Raw genomic sequence first — 17,795 nt, forward strand, 5'->3', positions numbered from 1 at the left:
CATAGAGATTGTGGTATTCTGTTAGTACAGTTTTGGGAGACAGCCGATTCCCAGCAAGCCTTAAGTGCAATGCAGCTATCAGTGGGCAATGTACCTCCACATAATTTTAGTAGGGGGTCAGCTGCACAGCACAGGTGAAGTGGAGAAAAGGGACATATCTGAATGGTAAAGGAATGCAGCAGTAGCTAAAACTGATCTACTGTATATTAAATATTTATAATGATCTTTCCACAATATAATTTTAATAGATGGTGATCTATCGTTTGCTTGTATTTTCAGATGTCATGAGCACAGTCATAAACATAAGACAGTCATTGCAGAATAAATTCAGAATAGTCAACAAAAGCTTCACAAAACAGAAGTTTTTAGCTGTTGCCAAAAAGTGGACTGGGGAGGGGACATATGGACTTCCAATAGGAGGCCATTTCATAGATGGGAAACGACAGTGGAAGTGGTATGCACTTTCATGGAAACTCTGTTCATTTCATTCACAGAAGTGACACAATGGAGAGTCTACAGTCACTATCTCATTGTCCAGTAGAACCGTATGGGAGGATGTGGTCCCCTAAGTACTATGTTCCCAGACCATATATGAGCATGTACACCTTCAGCCCCAGCATCTTAAAAGGACATGTGTTTTGCCACTCAGTTAATAGTTAGGATTTATGTTTTTCTTTAAGATTGAAGCCTGCCCAGCCCCCCTCTAAGGTTTGGGTGGCATCAGGAAAGAGTTCCTTTAGTGCAAACCAGCTTAATATTACTGAATGGCTTTAGATATGTGTCTGGGGCCCATTCCCAGCTTATTGGAAGAGGTTGAACAGAGTCTGATGAACAAGGAGCTACAACAACCCACCAGTTGTTCCTTGGGTCTTCCTGCACTGTCTGCAATTTTTGCAGGTTTTAATTTGCTAAATATACTCCAATCAAAGTGAGAATGAACTGTTATTCTTCTGAATCCTCTAGTTTATAATACTTCCACAGTATTGATCTAATTCTCCCTATCTGTTGTGCCTTAGTTCTCCCTGTCTGTTGTGCCTTACAAGAATTTTTGTAGTGTAATTCATTACAGATGGAGTTACACAATCTACCCTTCTGAGTATAGGTTAAACTTACATAATGTGTTTTGCTGAAGGAACAGGTTGACTTATAAGAAACAAGGAAATTATTTTGATAAGAAAACACAATGCAAGTGCTGGAACTGTTTTATGAGATAAGATTTGAATTTCCGTATATACTTGAATTCAGGTCAATCATTTTTTCGATGTTTAGCAATTAATTGCTGAGAACTCCGTCATACAGGGAGCAGGTTTACCAAAACAAATCCAGATTGTTCAGATCAACTATGAGGCACATTAGCAGTTTAAAATCCAGTCAGGGGACCTTTTTGAGGATTGTAGTTTGTCGCATGCATTCTTAGAGATTCCCAGTGAGGAATAAGGGTTAGAGTGTCAGACTTATGCCACCAGGAAGACCTGAGCTTGTGTCCCTCTCTGCCATCACTCCCATTCACTGTCCTTGGAGCAGTCACATGCTCTCAGCCTAACCTGTGTCACAGAGTGATTGTGAAAAGGAAAAAAAAATCAGGGGAGGGGATCCATGTATGCCTCCTTGAGATCATAGGGGGAAGGGCAGGATAAAATTCCATAATCAAAATAAATAATACATTGGATGCAGTTGCAGATAACTTTTTTAAAATACTCCAGCTTGCTTTCCCTGATAAATTCTTGGGAGGAGAAGGGGGTGAGGCATCAAAATGTTCACCGTACAAATGGGAGTGACTTTCTGGTGTAAAGGGGAGAGTAAGACTAATCTGTTGTCCTAACCTGTATGTGTAGGAAGAACTGAATTTTTGTCAACCCCTCTATAAAACAAAACTTACAGCTAAAGAGTGCTGAGTTGCCTGAACATAAAACGTAATTAGCCCATTAAATAGGCATGCTTTGGAGATGTAATGCCTATAAAGTGACTACAAATGAGAATGAAATTTACAATACCTAGGTTTGTATCCCACCTAGATTTCTGCAGTCACAGGGGCTGATTTTTGCCCATTCCTCGCTTCCACAGCTCCTCAAAGCATTCCCACAATACTGATCCTGGAGGGCAGGAGACCTCTAGGAATAGCTGGGAAGAATTGCAGGTCTGCCCTGAGAGGGGGAAATATTAATTTTAAAAATCACTTCCCTGCTTTAAAGGTATGTTGTGGTGTGGCAACCAACTGATGGTTGTCAAGGTAAGAAATGAGCATAAGTGGTTTGCTGTCATCGTCCCCTTTAATAGCAATCCTAGTATTCCTTGGTGGTCATCCACCAAGTACTAACTGTGGCCAGCCCTAATTATCTTCAAGGTTAGTCCATGCTAATAGGCTGCTTTCCTCCTTGCACCCATGGAAATCTTGGTAGGATCCAAGAACTAAATTTTAATTTGTATTTGTAATGGAATCTTTTAAAACTGTTTTATCATGTAAACCTGCTAGGGATGACAGTAAAATGGTACAACCCTTAGTGCTTAAATGGGAAACTTATATTCAGTATTGTGCTTCTGAATCCTTTGGTAACTTAACCAAAATCTGCTTAACCAGAATTGAAGACGTACTTAGTCCCCCCCCCCCAAAAAAATCATGTTCAGTTTCCCCCTGCATTTAAATGGTGCTCTGAGATTTAAAGATACTTTTTAAATGCAGCCACCCACTCCCCCCCCACCCCGCAGAAATCTGGCCACATAGAACATAACATAAGAGAAGCCATGTTGGATCAGGCCAATGGCCCATCCAGTCCAACACTCTGTGTCACACAGTGGTCAAAAAAATTATATATACACACACACACACACTGTGGCTAATAGCCACTGATGGACCTCTGCTCCATATTTTTATCTAAACCCCTCTTGAAGGTGGCCATGCTTGTGGCCACCGCCACCTCCTGTGGCAGTGAATTCCACATGTTAATCACCCTTTGGGTGAAGAAGTACTTCCTTTTATCCATTTTAACCTGTCTGCTCAGCAATTTCATCGAATGCCCACGAGTTCTTGTATTGTGAGAAAGGGAGAAAAGTACCTCTTTCTCTACTTTCTCCATCCCATGCATTATCTTGTAAACCTCTATCATGTCACCCCGCAGTCGACGTTTCTCCAAGCTAAAGAGTCCCAAGCGTTTCAACCTTTCTTCATAGGGAAAGTGTTCCAGCCCTTTAATCATTCTAGTTGCCCTTTTCTGGACTTTCTCCAATGCTATAATATCCTTTTTGAGGTGCGGCGACCAGAACTGCACACAGTACTCCAAATGAGACCACACCATCGATTTATACAGGGGCATTATGATACTGGCTGATTTGTTTTCAATTCCCTTCTTAATAATTCCCAGCATGGCGTTGGCCTTTTTTATTGCAAACGCACACTGTCTTGACATTTTCAGTGATTTATCTACCACGACCCCAAGATCTTTCTCTTGGTCAGTCTCTGCCAGTTCACACCCCATCAACTTGTATTTGTAGCTGGGATTCTTGGCCCCAATGTTCATTTGCACTTGGCCACACTGAACTGCATCTGCCACGTTGACGCCCACTCACTCAGCCTCAACAGGTCCCTTTGGAGTTCCTCACAATCCTCTCTGGTTCTCACTACCCTGAACAATTTAGTGTCGTCCGCAAACTTGGCCACTTCACTGCTCACTCCCAACTCTAAATCACTTAGGATTCATTGTCCTGGCATCTTCCCTTTGTTCTTGGTTTTTGCTTGAAGTAACTAGAAGTGTGGGTAAATTGTATGAGGAAAAGAATGTAGTTTCATACACATCTTAATGTCCTACATATAACCCAGGACTCCATATCAGGCATATGGACAAAAAAGGATCTGGGAGGGAGAGCGCAGGCTTGGCATATTGCTGTGAGGTGTTTGGACCTTGGATAGTAACTTTATAGTATTCTTAAGGCCCAGAGAACTAAGAGTGCCCTTAGAAGGAGAAGTTATGCAGTGGTTTTGAACTGTAGTTGTTTGGTTAAAGTAGTATCTAAATAACTGGCAGATGTAGGTCACTGTATAGCCCACCCATTTTTACATTCTCTGTGTTAAGAAGCCTCAGTAAATGATAGTGTACTTAAAGACTTAAGTCATTGTCTAGGATTCATTTTACATGTTCAGTTTATTCATTTGCTTTTCTGTGGTTGTGGCAAAATTGCTTTTAAAAAACATTTGACTTTTTAGATCAAGCCTCAGAGGTTCAAGTGACAATGATGTTGACAGAAAGCTGTAAACTCAGAGGCCTTCATCACAGGTTAGCACTGTTACTGTATTAAGTTGAAAATGAAGCATTTTGGTTTATTTTGGGAATGTGGGACAGCAATCGTTAGAAGAAAGCAAGATTTGCTTTCACTATAAAAATGTCTCTCAGAATTAGTACTTTGCCACAAAGGATGGTGGTGGTAGCTACTGGTTTTACCAGCTTCCAAAGAGGATTTGATAAATTCATAAAAGATCTATTGGTTATTAGCAGTAACTCTGTACTCAGCATCAACATGCCTCTGAAAGCAGTTGCTGTAGAGCAACAAAAGGGATGGGACATTGCCTTCTCGTCCTAACTGTAGGCTTCCTGTTGTCTGATTCCACTGGATTACTCTGGTGTTATGTTCATTAGGCCACGGAACGGGTAGAATATCAAGCTGTGAATTCTTGTTGCCTTTTCACTTGCTTACATCAGGCTTGTATTTGGAGGATAGGGGTGGTGATTGGGTACTCTTACTGTTGAACCAAGATGTATCAAAGTTTACAGAATGCAAGTTTCAGTCATTAGTCTTACATGAAATGACAAGTAGCTGTCCTAAATAGCTGTCCTAAATAGACCAGGAAAAGTGAGGCAGATTCAATTAAGCCAAAATCATCCTTGAAAACCCTGACCATTGTAACTATCTTAAGCAGCTACTGTATATATTCAAATACAAGACTAGGTATTTTTCCAGTTATGTCATTTAAAAAGGGTGTCTTAAAGTTGCGTATAAGTTGTTTATATTCAGTATTTAAAACCTTTCTGTGTAACATATTTGTGGATTTCCTCTTACCTTCAGGGTTGTCTTCCATTTGAGTAAATATGATACTATTGGCAGAGATTCTCTTGTTTGTAACTTGTTAGCTGACAATCTGAATGCCTGAGGTCTTTTAGCTAGTTGACAAGGAGAATGTTCAGAAATCCTTTCACTTCTATGGCATGCTGTCTTGGATAAAGAGCACATGAGTTTTTCACTTACCTCATTGTAAATATTTATAAAATGAGCTAGAAAAATAGCATACTTTGAATTTAAAATGTAAGTAATAAGTTATTAAATATACTGCCACTGCATTTTATTATTGATGTGTGTTTTAATTTGAAAACATGTAATAAATTAAAGCATTTGTTCCCTGATCTATTTATTCAGTTATTTGTTTTAATGGAATCAAAAAATATTTGCCAGTCCTCTGAGGGTCCCCACCACTCCACTCTGTAACCTTATTAAACACTTGGATCAAGCCTTTTATTTTCAAAAAAGAAACAGAAAATCACCATATTGCCTCCTGTACTATTTGATACACTTGACTTTTAGAATACATAGGAAAGCAGTGTGATACAGTTTGGGACTTAAATGAGAGCAAATCCGTGTTCAGTCACCAAGCTTGCTGGGTAGCATTGAACTAGTTAACCTAAATCTCCCCACAGAGTGGTTGTGAATTTTAAAAAAAAAATCCATCAAATCAACTAACCATATTCCAGAGGAATACATAACCAAGATGCTTATGCAGGGTACTTTAAAATGGTTAGATCCAAGAAAAGGTAATTATGAGGTATCTCGTGTAATATGGATATTACAACCTTTTTAAAGGCATAGCACTGTTGACTGAAGAGATAATGGAATAACAATAATTTTGCATGATGCATTGGATGTGTCTTCATTGACAGCATGGTGTAGTAGTGAGAGTGTCTGACTGGCACCTGACACAGAGTTCCAAATCCCCACTCAGCCATGAAACTTGTTGGGTGATCTTAGAAAAGCCAGTTTCTTATCTAGCAAGGATCCAACAGGTTTGTGAGGATAAAACTGTAGTGGGGAAACAACCAGGCTGCCTTGAGCTCCTTGAAGGAAGGGTAGAATAAAAACGTACCAAGTAAGTAAATACACAGTTGTCCTGATTAATATTTCACTGAAGTGACTGACCATTTTCATACTAAGAAAAAAAGATCTGTAGATGTAAAAAGCATAGGAAACATTTGCAATTTGGATAGGGGGAATTTACTGACCAGGCAGTGGTACAGGACATCCTAGAAATGTATATAAAGTGAGGTTATCAGTTTTTGTCTGTGTGTGATTGTATTTAGTAAAGCAACCAACTAGGACTCTTACTTCTTTCAGAAATCTCCTTCCTATCACTCATGTTTGTATAGAAGAAGGAGAAAAGCCAATGGTGCTGTTGCCTTACATGAACTGGGGGAACCTCAAGCTGTTTTTGCGGCAGTGCAAACTGGTAGAAGCCAACAATCCTCAGGTAAGAGGCTGCAAACTTAAAATAGTTTGGCACTGCCATTAATATTGAAACTGTCAAGCAATATGGTGACTTTGCAAGGGATTAATCATTATGAAGAATTTATTATGCAGTAGAGACTTTTGCAAAGGAAATAGGCTTCTTTTGTTTTTAGATAGTTGCTAGCATTAGTAATTAAGTATAGGCTTGTTATGATTTGAAGAATTGGATTTGGATCGTGTGTAGCGTGAGCAAACCTGTGCTGTGTTAAATGGGTGTTTCTCCCCACTGAATTTCTGACTCAGAAGGTAAGTGGACACTCCCTCCCAAACATCATAGGGTCATATTGAGGCAAGAAATCCTGCTCATAAAGGTAGGGTAATTTTAAAAGAACAGTCTATTTTATACATTATGTATGTATACTCTGTCAAGTGTCCTCAGACTTTTATCATGTTAAACTTGAGTGGGTTCCACATGGTCGCTTAGCAGACTACAGCTGCAGCCTATGTAGAACAGCTTTCTAAAGAATATCTCACCTGTCCACTAAAACTGTATTCTAAGCAACTTATGGTCATGATTAAAACCAGGCTTTTTTGGTAGAAGAAGCTTCTTTGCATATTAGGCCATACACCCCTGATGTAGCCAATCCTCCAGGAGTTTACAGGGTTCTCAGTAGGGCCTATTGTAAGCTCCAGGAGGATTGGTTACATCGGGGGGGGGGTGGCCTAATATGCAAAGGAGCTCCTGCTACAAAAAAAGCCCTGATTAAAACTTTTATTTTACTGTCTAGTTGCAGCTAACATGTGGCAATCCTCTAGAGTTTTCAAAGCAAGAGATTTTCAAAGGTGGTCTGCCCCCCCCCCCCCCACAAAAAAAGTGGTTTGCCATTGTTTCATCTACATATATGGGTGGTCTCCCATCCAATCAGGCTGACCCTGCTTAGCTTTTGAGATCTAGTGTGATCAGGCTAGCCTAGGCTGTCCAGGTCTGGGCAGTTAAAACAATATTCAGTGAAATATGCTGGGGTCTCTGGACTATTACTTTTTCAGATAAAAGTTGTGCAATATAGACAGCTGCAGTTCGTTGTAGGTCCCCCATCTCTTTTTTGTCCATATGTCCCCCCAGCCTGCAGTGTCTCTACAATCCAGAGAGGGGATGCTATAGGGAAGGGGAAGCAAGAAAAGGTTTTCTTCAGTGAGCACCTTGCACTCATTTGTCATAATGTGCTCTTGTTTAACTTGAAGTCTCATAAGCTGTATCGTAATTATGCACCACTTTAAGCCTTGTGTGTTCTAGTAGCTTTTGTCCTAAAACATGATAGTGTTTCCTTTGGAAAAGCCACATGTGTTCTGTACTTGGGGTGCTAATCTCTGAAGTACATAACTAGTTCCTGCATTCTCTTCCTCCCAAAAGCTGGTTCTTTAGCAGTAAGTTCTCTGTCTTCCCAGAGAAACAGTTTCTAACCCCAAATTTAAAAACCTATGCCAAGTACTGATTTACTGTATCATATTGTAGGAGAGTTTCAACTCTTAGAGTCAACGTTCTTTCCAGTTTCTCTCAGAGCAGATGCTGTTCTTTTTTTGACATTGACCCACTAAACTTAGCAAAGAATGTTCAGCGCAAGATAGTTTATGTCATCTGATATTAATGTATTTCAATGCAGACTGTTAAATGTGAACTGGAATGTTACCTCTGTCTAGACAAGATGCTGTATGCCTAGGAACAGTGAAGTTCTGCATCAGAAACAGCAGAAATATGGCAGCTATAGAATTTTACAAATGTGCATTTTTAATAATGCAATGCAAGGTCACTAAAGCCCATCCCTTTGTTTTACTTTTGAGGCTACCAGATATTTTCCCATGTTTTCAAGTCTGTGTCCTCAGCATGGGAACTAGAAATTTGGCTTGGCAGTCAACAAAGATTAGTAGTATCCTGAAAGCGTAAATTCTGCACCTAGCACATGTTGCCTGTTCCTTGCCAAAAGTTGGAGCTGCAAGTCCTTCAGTTATTTGTACTGAAAGAGCAAATGTTTCTAGTATCCTCCCACTGAAAAGCAGCAGGCAAGAAGACAAATTTAAATCTTTCATCTTTGTCACTAAAACAGCTAATACACACCAAGATTTTGGAGCATGTGGGGTTCAAGGAGCCCTGTGTTTTAGTACAAGCACCAACAGCTTGTCATTGTACATGAAAAAACACTACTGTGTACTTTGGATAGGTAGAGAATATTGATCAAATAATGGGTTTCTAACACTTTTATAATTGTAACCAACTTTCTGTAGGCAATTTCACAGCAAGATCTTGTACATATGGCTATTCAGATTGCCTGTGGAATGAGCTACTTGGCTAGAAGGGAGGTCATTCACAAAGACCTGGCTGCTAGAAACTGTGTGTAAGTACTGCCATACGCTCTGTGTCCATTAAAGGTGTACTGTAAAGTGTCTTCCTGTTTAGTCTGTGTTCAAACCACTCTCTTCCATAACAAGCTTGTAGCTGCACCCATCTTAAACAGCAGCTTGGCAAAGGGATGCTTACAGAGAATACTTTGACTTGCAGTATCAGTACTTCAGCCATTAAGATGTCTTGAAGAATCAGCTGATGAGATAGATGTCGGCCACCATCAATAAATAGCATGCAGTTCTCCAAATGGTAACAAGATAAAATGTGTATTTCCCTCCTACTTTATCATAAAATTTTAGCTATTGCCTTTGTGTTACTGAGGGACCTGCAAGCAGCCTGATGATGGCAACAAAAATTAAGCTACCTCCCTTCCCCTTTGACACAGTAGCTCAATACTGCTGAGCTCTGGGGCTATACTGGGTATCTTCCTACTCATCTAGGACTGAACTTCAACTCTAGAGTTCTCTTGAGTACTGTTACACAATTGCACTGACATTTCAGGCTTGGAACCTGTTCATGTAGTCTGAAACATGGTAGTATAATACAGGATGTGAGAGTGCTCAGGGATGGAGAGATAAATACTGTAAGAAAGAATGTAGGAAGTGAAATTAAGGCTGGGGGATGCACATCTCACGGCAAGCAACCACTAGCTCTAATTCTATTCCTCATTCAGTTCTGTCTCTGGTCCTAATAATGGAGTGCATGTGAGGTTAGGAGTTCTATCCCCTCTACAGCTTTCAGCATTCTCGGGTGTCCACATGCATACCATTAATTAGGACTGGGGTCGCATTCTTCTGATTCTAATTAATCCAGCTACAAGATGAATTTAATGAAGCTACAAGAGTATTTAGGGAGAAAAAATAATAGTCAAACAATCCTCCAGAATGCTGAAAGCTATTTAAACAAGGCTGTCTGTCTCTCCCTCAGTATTCCATAGCTCCTGTAGGGAAATTAGCATATATGGTACTCAATTGGATCATGTAGAGGATTTATATATTTTTATTATTCCAATGTTATATCTTGCCTTTCTGCCCTTACAAGGGCCCCGAGGTGACTAACAAAACATAATAAAATCACATTTGAAAACTAAAATCAACTCAAGAAACCACACAAATAATTAAAATGATTAAAAGCAGAGAAAAATATATGCATAGACATAAAAAAATTAAAACATTTGGACAGGAAGGAGAGATCTCTGAGGAAATGCCAAAGAAAAGAAAAGACTTTCTCCCACCAATTAAACTTCCATCTTTTGGGGGTTAAACGGCAGTGTCTTAGCCTTCATCCATTCCAAAGCTGCTTTCAGGCCCCAGTTTAGGGTTTCTACAGCCTTCCTTTGATCAGCTGCAAGTGTGAGATAGAGCTGCATGTCATCTGGATATCTAAAGATACCGTCTGGAGCAGGGTGTCAAACATGTGGCCAAGGGGCCAGATCAGGCCCCGAGAGGGCTCCTATCAGGTCTCCGAGGAACTGGCTGTCATCTGCTTCTTTCTCCCTCTCTCTTGCTTCCTTTTGCATCACAGCTTGCTTTGCCAGGCTTGATCAATAGCAGAGGAGCTACAGAGCAAAACCTGTATTTTCTCCGTTGGCTGAGGCTCCTCCCTTGGGGAGAAAGGGGGGAGGAAGAGCTTGCTTTGCCAGGCACAGCAGAGCTACTGAGCCAAGCCTCTCTTCCTTCTATTGGCTGAGGCGCCTTTCCCTCCTGGGAAGGAAGGACGCAGAGCTTCCTTTGCCCAGTTCCCTGGGCCCCATGGGAGAAATACAAAGAAATCACTTTAAGACCAAGTGTTAATATTTTAAGGATGTTTTAAGGGTTTTAAAAAAATCTTTGTGTTTGTCTGTGTCCTTTATAAAGTTTATATCTCTGTCACCTAATCATAAATAGGTACACACATGGCCCAGCCCAACCTGACATGGCTTGGCCCAACAAGATCTCATTTATGTCAGATTTGGCCCTCATAAGAAATGAGTTTGACAACCCTGGTCTGGAAAGTCTACTGATAGGCACAGGATAGTCAAATTTGCTACTTACAGTGATGATGGTGATGGTAAAGCAAGTTCCCAACATTGTACCTTATTCTATTGTGACAAAGAAACAGAATGCAGACTGCTATGCTGATACCGGCAGGCTTGATGTGTGGCTTGGTTCACCAAGAGCAGAGAACAGGCTTAATCTCTACCCCTTTGTTGAGGCAGGGTGAGGGGGGGAATAAGTATAGAAGTGGGGTATATGTTTTTTTAACAGTGTCAGTGAGGGCTGGGCCACCTTGTAGTGTTGCCCCCAAGTACAGCACCAGCATTCCACAGGAGGATTCCTTCAGGAGTCCTTGCAATATATGAGCTTTTCTTCTGCACATATCTCATCCATGATAATAGTGAGCTTTTTGCTAATTCTGAATGCTTGCCAATGTTTCTCAAGGGGAATATCTCAAATTCAGCTGTTCAACCTGTATTGTACCTAAAATTCATTGTGATTTGCTTGAGGGTTACATAAGCAGCACTTCAAAGCAAGACTTTATATCTACATATGTAAGTGCCATCAAGTCATAGTCAACTTATAGTGACCCCTGCAAGGAGCTTTCAAGGCAAGTGAGAAGCAGAGGTGGTTTCCCTTTGCCTTCCTCTACAGAGTATTCTTCAGTATTATACCATGCCAGACTATACCATGCCACCTTCCCTCCATATGACTTAATTAAAAAAAAAAAAAGGTAAAGGTAATCCCCTGTGCAAGCACCAGTCGTTTTCGACTCTGGAGTGATGTTGCTTTCACAACGTTTTCACAGCAGACTTTTTACCTGTATGTAAATAGTTTTATGACCTGTCTGTATTTATTTTAATATGCAGCATTGATGATGCACTTCAGGTAAAGATTACAGATAATGCCCTGTCCAGAGATCTATTTCCGATGGATTACCATTGCCTTGGAGACAATGAAAATAGACCAGTGCGATGGATGGCTCTTGAAAGTTTGGTTAACAACGAGTTTTCTGGTGCTAGTGATGTGGTATGTTATTGACAAAACTGAATGTTATGCCTCTTCCTGTTTTTCTCACCATGTATTTCCTGGGAGTTGTCACGACTACTCTTAAGTCCTGTCTTAAGGAGTTGCACATACTTACACAACATCCAGGCATAAGGCAGTTCTCTTGTTAGCTGAGCTTTTAAATGTATCATTTATGAATGATGATAAAGTGATTTCAAAGCAAATCCTTAAAGGAATCGAACTGGAAGTTGTATTTTAGAAGTGTAAACTAAATCTAACAGATTTTTTAAAAACTTCAGACCTGTACAAGCAAAAACTGGTCAGAGGAAGCTAGAGCATTCTGCCATTTGTAATTGCCCTGGTTTTAAGCTAATGATGAATGGTCAAACTCAAAGCAGTGTAGCAAATCAAAAAGAAAACGAAGACATTTCCAACTTCTTAAACTTTAACTGAATAACACATACTGTTTCTTAAATCCATATGCCCAGTTATTTTAAATCCCACTTCTGGATGGAAGAAAACATTGACTATGTGTATAGAAGATGCTCCTTTTCCTAATGGCTTTGTAGAGTCATTGCCAGAGTAGACAATGCAGAACTTAAGGTAGATCAAAGCTATGGTTTGGTATAAAGCTGCTTTATATATTTTCTATTTCAGAAGCAATCTGACTAGCATTTAAGTAAAACTGTAACAAATCAGTTTTAAATTAATATCTCTAGTAATTTTGATACCATTGTCATTGTTTCTTGGATCATGCTCTCTAGGCATTCAGGTTAAATCAGTGGGAGGTTCTTCTGTTAAGCTAATACATATTGTGGTGATTATCGCACTGTTAGTATCAGAATTGTTCAGCAGCATTTGTTTATATGGAGAGAACTTAGTTCTGTTTAGAAAAACAATTGTTCAATGTGGCTACTTAAAGAGCAAACTGATTCACACAAAGTATTATATCTGCTGTCATTCTAGTGTTTAATAAAGTGAGATGAATAGATTATACTTCTTCTGAATGTATATTTTGGAGCTATAAATTATGCCATAAAGTTCACCTGGTAGTCTTACAAAATATGTACTCCGCAAATATCACCTGGTATGTATTTATACACTTCAAATTAAGAGAAAGCTTGTGTATTTGCTGCTTGGGAGATAATAATACCTGCATACATAACATTATTTGAAGTGAACTCTTGTAGTAGTTAAGTAATCCTAGTCATTAGGGGACTGACAGGGCTGTTTATATCACAGCAGTTGTAAAGTTGTATTCTCAATATTTATATGAATAATGTATGAAAAGAGACACTGCATTTTAAAATAGTTGTATATTGACACTTCTGGAAAAGTATGGAAACAACACTTCTAAATACAACCCATTATTGTTTGGAATATTCTTTCCAGTGGTCTTTTGGAGTGACCTTGTGGGAATTGATGACATTAGGACAAACTCCATATGTTGATATCGACCCCTTTGAGATGGCTGCATATCTAAAAGATGGATACAGAATAGCACAGCCTATCAACTGTCCTGATGAACTGTAAGTGATGTCTGATAAGATTGGAGTCACAAGACTACTGCTGTTTCCCATTACACTGAAGTAGTATTAAGATAAAAAGGTAAAGGTAGTTCCCCGTGTAAGCACCGAGTCGTTACTGACTCATGGGGTGATGTCACGTCACAGCGTTTTCTTGGTAGACTTTTTGTTAGGAGGTGGTTTGCCATTGCCTTTGCCAGTCATCTACACTTTACCCCAGCAAGCTGGGTACTTATTTTACGATCTTGGAAGGATGGAAGACTGAGTCAACCTCAAGCTGGCTACCTGAACCCAGCTTCTGCTGGGATCGAACTTAGGTCATGAGCAGAGCTTGGACTGCAGCTTACCACTCTGCACCACGGGGCAAGAAGAATTTCTTAAGATTATGTTTTGAAAGAATAGTACTACATTCCTATAATCTAAGTTTTTCTCTGTGTTAGGAGTCAGAGTGTAAGATGGAGCAATAGCTGTGGCTAAACTGAAATGTAGTGAGCCTGAGAGCAGACAACTAAATATTGTTAAAGCTCCCTTTGTTTACCTTGCATCACCTTTAAAAAGTTATGCTCAGTTCAGCTGTTTCCCCCCAAAAAGGTACATGTGTCACAGTGTGTATTCTCTCTCTACACACTTTTTTCTTCATTCTGTGTTTCCTGACGGATCTCTGGAAGAAGGATAGGTGGAACAGTGATATATATGGTCAACCATCTGAAGTGTAGAATGGATCTCATGTTTGCCTTTATGATTTGCTTGCTTTCTCCACAATGGCCAGTTGATACAACAAGGGCCATTGCTATTGGTGGGACTTGGTGTGGGGGGCATTTCAGTAGGCAGATGGGTCGTTTCTTTTTTTCTCATAGCAAGAGAGTTGCAGAGATAAGGGAAACAAATTCATTGCTGCTTTATTACTAATGGGTATGACCACAAAGGATGAGATGTGAAGCTTGTAATATTCATGACACCTAAGCATGCTTAAATGTTTGACTTTATTCTTCTCTTAATAACTGAGGAATACTAAAGAAACCCTTTAACGAATTGCAACGAAGGAAGAATCATGGTACATGTATGCACTCAATATAATTGAATCAGTTGTTGCTCTTAGCTAGGAAAGGAAGAACAAAGTAAAATAATGGTGACTGTAATCTGAGAAGCATTGAATTTGTATCAGAAGGGAAGGAGGTCCAGACCTTATAGGATGAATTAGTCATAAATATTGACTTTAGAACTGTCACTGCAGGAAAGAAGCAAAGAGGGCTGAACTTTCGACATGCTTCCTGAGCATTGCTTGCTTTATCTTGTAGATTTGCTGTGATGGCTTGTTGCTGGGCACTAGATCCAGAGGAGAGACCCAAATTCCAGCAGTTGGTGCAGTGCCTCACAGAATTCCATGCAGCATTGGGAGCCTACGTCTGATGCAAACACATGCCATCTCTGCACTACTTACAAGGGGACAGTGGGTTTGCGTAACATCAAAATACATACTTTGGTGGATATATTTATACACTCTGAAACCTCCATCCCAAACTCATTACGTGGAAGTAAGTTCCAGTGAATCAGGAAGCCGGGATATGCTGTAGCAACACTAGAAGAGAAATTGCTTCCAAAATCACTGTGCCTTAAAATAGTCTGGCATTTTTGTAAGACTCGGTTTTATTCTGCATATCACTTGTGTTGGAAGCAGGACATCTTAACTCCCATCAAAATTCCTGAAATGTAGTTACTATAGACAGGATTTGACTAATTTTGGCATTGTTAAAGATGGTGTAAACTTAATTTCAAAACTGTTTGAATTGGCAAGTATGGGGGGTACTTATGTGTAAAACAGAACCAACAAATTGTTTTTTCTTCTATCCCACCCCCAAAATCTTTGTGTTGCCATATCAGAGTATTTAAATTGATTTGACTTTTTTTTGGTGTTCAGGTTTGTAGTGTATCTGGAATAGCCATTTTTTTATCAATTGATTTTCTTTCTGGACGACAGCACAATATGGTTGGAACCACAAGTGGCCTTTTTTCAATGTTTTAACCCCATTCTCAGTAGCAGATCTTAGGGGAAAAACTTGGGTACAATTATCCCCTTTAAAGTAAATAATCATGTAAAACTGGTTCAAGTTTACCTCATACACAGCAGTAGTATACAGAACCTTGCATTGTGCAGACATGATGTTCCAAATGGTAGAAATGCCACCGCAGCCCTTGTACTAGGAGTCTTTCACTTGGGACTGTAGAATTCAGTTTTTCTTGTTTAAAAGGTACTGGTTTGTGTTTAGGATTTTTTATTGATATGAAAAGAATAAAATATATAAATATATATTTGTAAAGACATATTTGAAAAGTAAAACAAATCTGTATATTAAGCGATAATGTGAGAAATTTCATCCCTCATATGGACTGTGATGTGTTAGCTTGTAGATCCTTGAGAATGCATTAACTGGCCCTTAACTCAAATTCTGGGGTTGATTGTGAAGTCATTCCTGCTCACCAAAGAAAGCCGTTGTACAACAATGGGCAGCAGTACAACAATGGGCACAGCTGCTGTTTGGTACCCCCAGGAAGCCAAGCAGAGGATGCTCCTCACAAACATACTATGTGAGTACTGGTTGGAAATCATGTGAATAAGTACATGTGCAGTGCAATCAATACAGAAAAAAGATTAACTCGTGTATATACTTCAGTCATGTATCCACCAAACAAGTCAGTCAATCACATGCACAGATTTAAAGACAATAACCAGTCAATGACTAATAGCAAGAGAAGAGGAGTGTTGGCAAAACTCTTAGTTATAGCAAAGCATTGCAGAGAAGTTTCAAAGATGAAAGAACTAATTCAAAGAAAATTTGGCAGTCAGCATTCAGAGAATCAAGAGCATATTCCCTGTGCTGCTGAATCAGCATTGTAGAAACACCATAGATTGTAAGCTGAATTCCCTTTCATTGCAAGATGTTTTGTCACTCAAAGAGGTGGTCTCTTAATATTTGGGGAAATATTAGCTCTTAAAGGAGACCTTAAGCTTAGCAAGAGGGGGTAACAGCAGTATTTCTGCACCAATTGTATACCAGGACTTCTTCCTAGAGAATTCTCAGAATTAATCAGACTTGCTTAACCAATAGAGGTTGTTTTATTAAGAGAAAATAATGAAATTATATATACATACATAGTGCACACTGGGAAACATACAAGTTGCAGAAATACAGGGCTGAGGGATTTTAGGAGGGTTTTGGGGAAAATATATTTACTATTCAGAGGTTCAGAAGTCCATGGAACAGAGACAGTGAAGATGGAAAATGATCAAATGAATTTAGAGGTGTGATGCCACTAGGTGCCTGAGACAAGAAACACCCGTAATGTGGAAGTGCTAGTCCAGATACAGGCAGTTCACAACTAAAACCATAAAAATGTAAGTAAGTATAAGAACAATAATGTGCCATCAAGTCACAATCAGATCATGGTGACCCCTCATTGAGTTTTCAAGGGTAGAGACATTCAGAGGTGATTTGCCATTGCCCGCCTCTGCACAGTGACCAATTTCAGAATTGCAGTTGACACCTATCCTAAGAACCTTTACAAAGAAAACACCCCAGGCCCTTCAAGGGCTTCTGCTTATTTTGGAAAGGGGGGAGGGGCTAAACAGGAAGGTGATGGTGGAGACTGAGCTTACCTAATGGCTATGCCTGGGCCAAGCCCCTTGCAAAGCAAAAGTAATAAAGTAATGATACTCATAACCTTTTTGCAAGCAGAAGCAACATCATGGCTATATCAGCAACAGAGAATGCTTAGCATAAAATATAGCTGCCACTAGCCATTCAATGATGGAAAACAATGTGACAATCTTGTGCTATTCCTTTAAACTAAAATTGTACAGAACTGTTAATCTTGAGGAAACAAGAAAAGGGAGTCACAAGGATATGAGAGTTATATAGGAAAAAGGCAGCCTTCTTAGCCACATCTGTCTTGCTGAATTGGCAAGTTATCAGCATCTCTGGGTCATAATATGATGCAAATATTAAGATAATATGCTGCATAGGACAGAAGGGTTTTTTAAATTAATTGTGTGAGGGACAGAATCCCTGTGTCAGCTAGTGCTTAGTAAAGTGTGATGAAAGCCCAGCATCCTAGCATTCTGTTTGGATTGTCATTGTCCTGTGTTTGTCAATTTCTATTAGATTTGCAAAGGAACAAAATACACAAGGTTTCTTTTCCTCTGAAGCAAATTATCTGCTCGAGAGTCACAGAGGCTTTCATTTCCTTCTTGAGACTTTGCTATCTGCGGATCATGACATGCTGACTTGCCAGCAATTTTGCCAACAATAATGATTCTACTTCTTGCTTCCATGACTTGTCCTAGTTGTATTCTATTTTAAAGCAGCAGAATCAGCATTGTATGTCTTGTCCTTTGTGTGTTGTGCT

At 39.6% G+C, this 17,795-nt stretch overlaps 1 protein-coding gene across 4 annotated transcripts in view; it reads left to right on the forward strand.

The window, feature by feature from the left end:
* Positions 1–15,745, forward strand: part of RYK (receptor like tyrosine kinase) — a 43,816-nt gene extending 28,071 nt beyond the window's left edge. For all 4 annotated transcript variants that reach the window (XM_060242115.1, XM_060242117.1, XM_060242114.1 and 1 more), the window contains exons 10-15: positions 4,199–4,268; positions 6,373–6,505; positions 8,764–8,873; positions 11,727–11,886; positions 13,258–13,394; positions 14,690–15,745. In XM_060242115.1, coding sequence (XP_060098098.1) covers positions 4,199–4,268; positions 6,373–6,505; positions 8,764–8,873; positions 11,727–11,886; positions 13,258–13,394; positions 14,690–14,801 — 722 coding nt within the window. In that variant the 3' untranslated portion in view covers positions 14,802–15,745. The remainder of the gene's footprint in view (positions 1–4,198; positions 4,269–6,372; positions 6,506–8,763; positions 8,874–11,726; positions 11,887–13,257; positions 13,395–14,689) is intronic.
* The last annotated feature ends 2,050 nt before the right edge of the window (positions 15,746–17,795 follow it).

Source organism: Heteronotia binoei, chromosome 6 (genome assembly GCF_032191835.1).
Source record: "Heteronotia binoei isolate CCM8104 ecotype False Entrance Well chromosome 6, APGP_CSIRO_Hbin_v1, whole genome shotgun sequence".
NCBI lineage: Eukaryota > Metazoa > Chordata > Lepidosauria > Squamata > Gekkonidae > Heteronotia > Heteronotia binoei.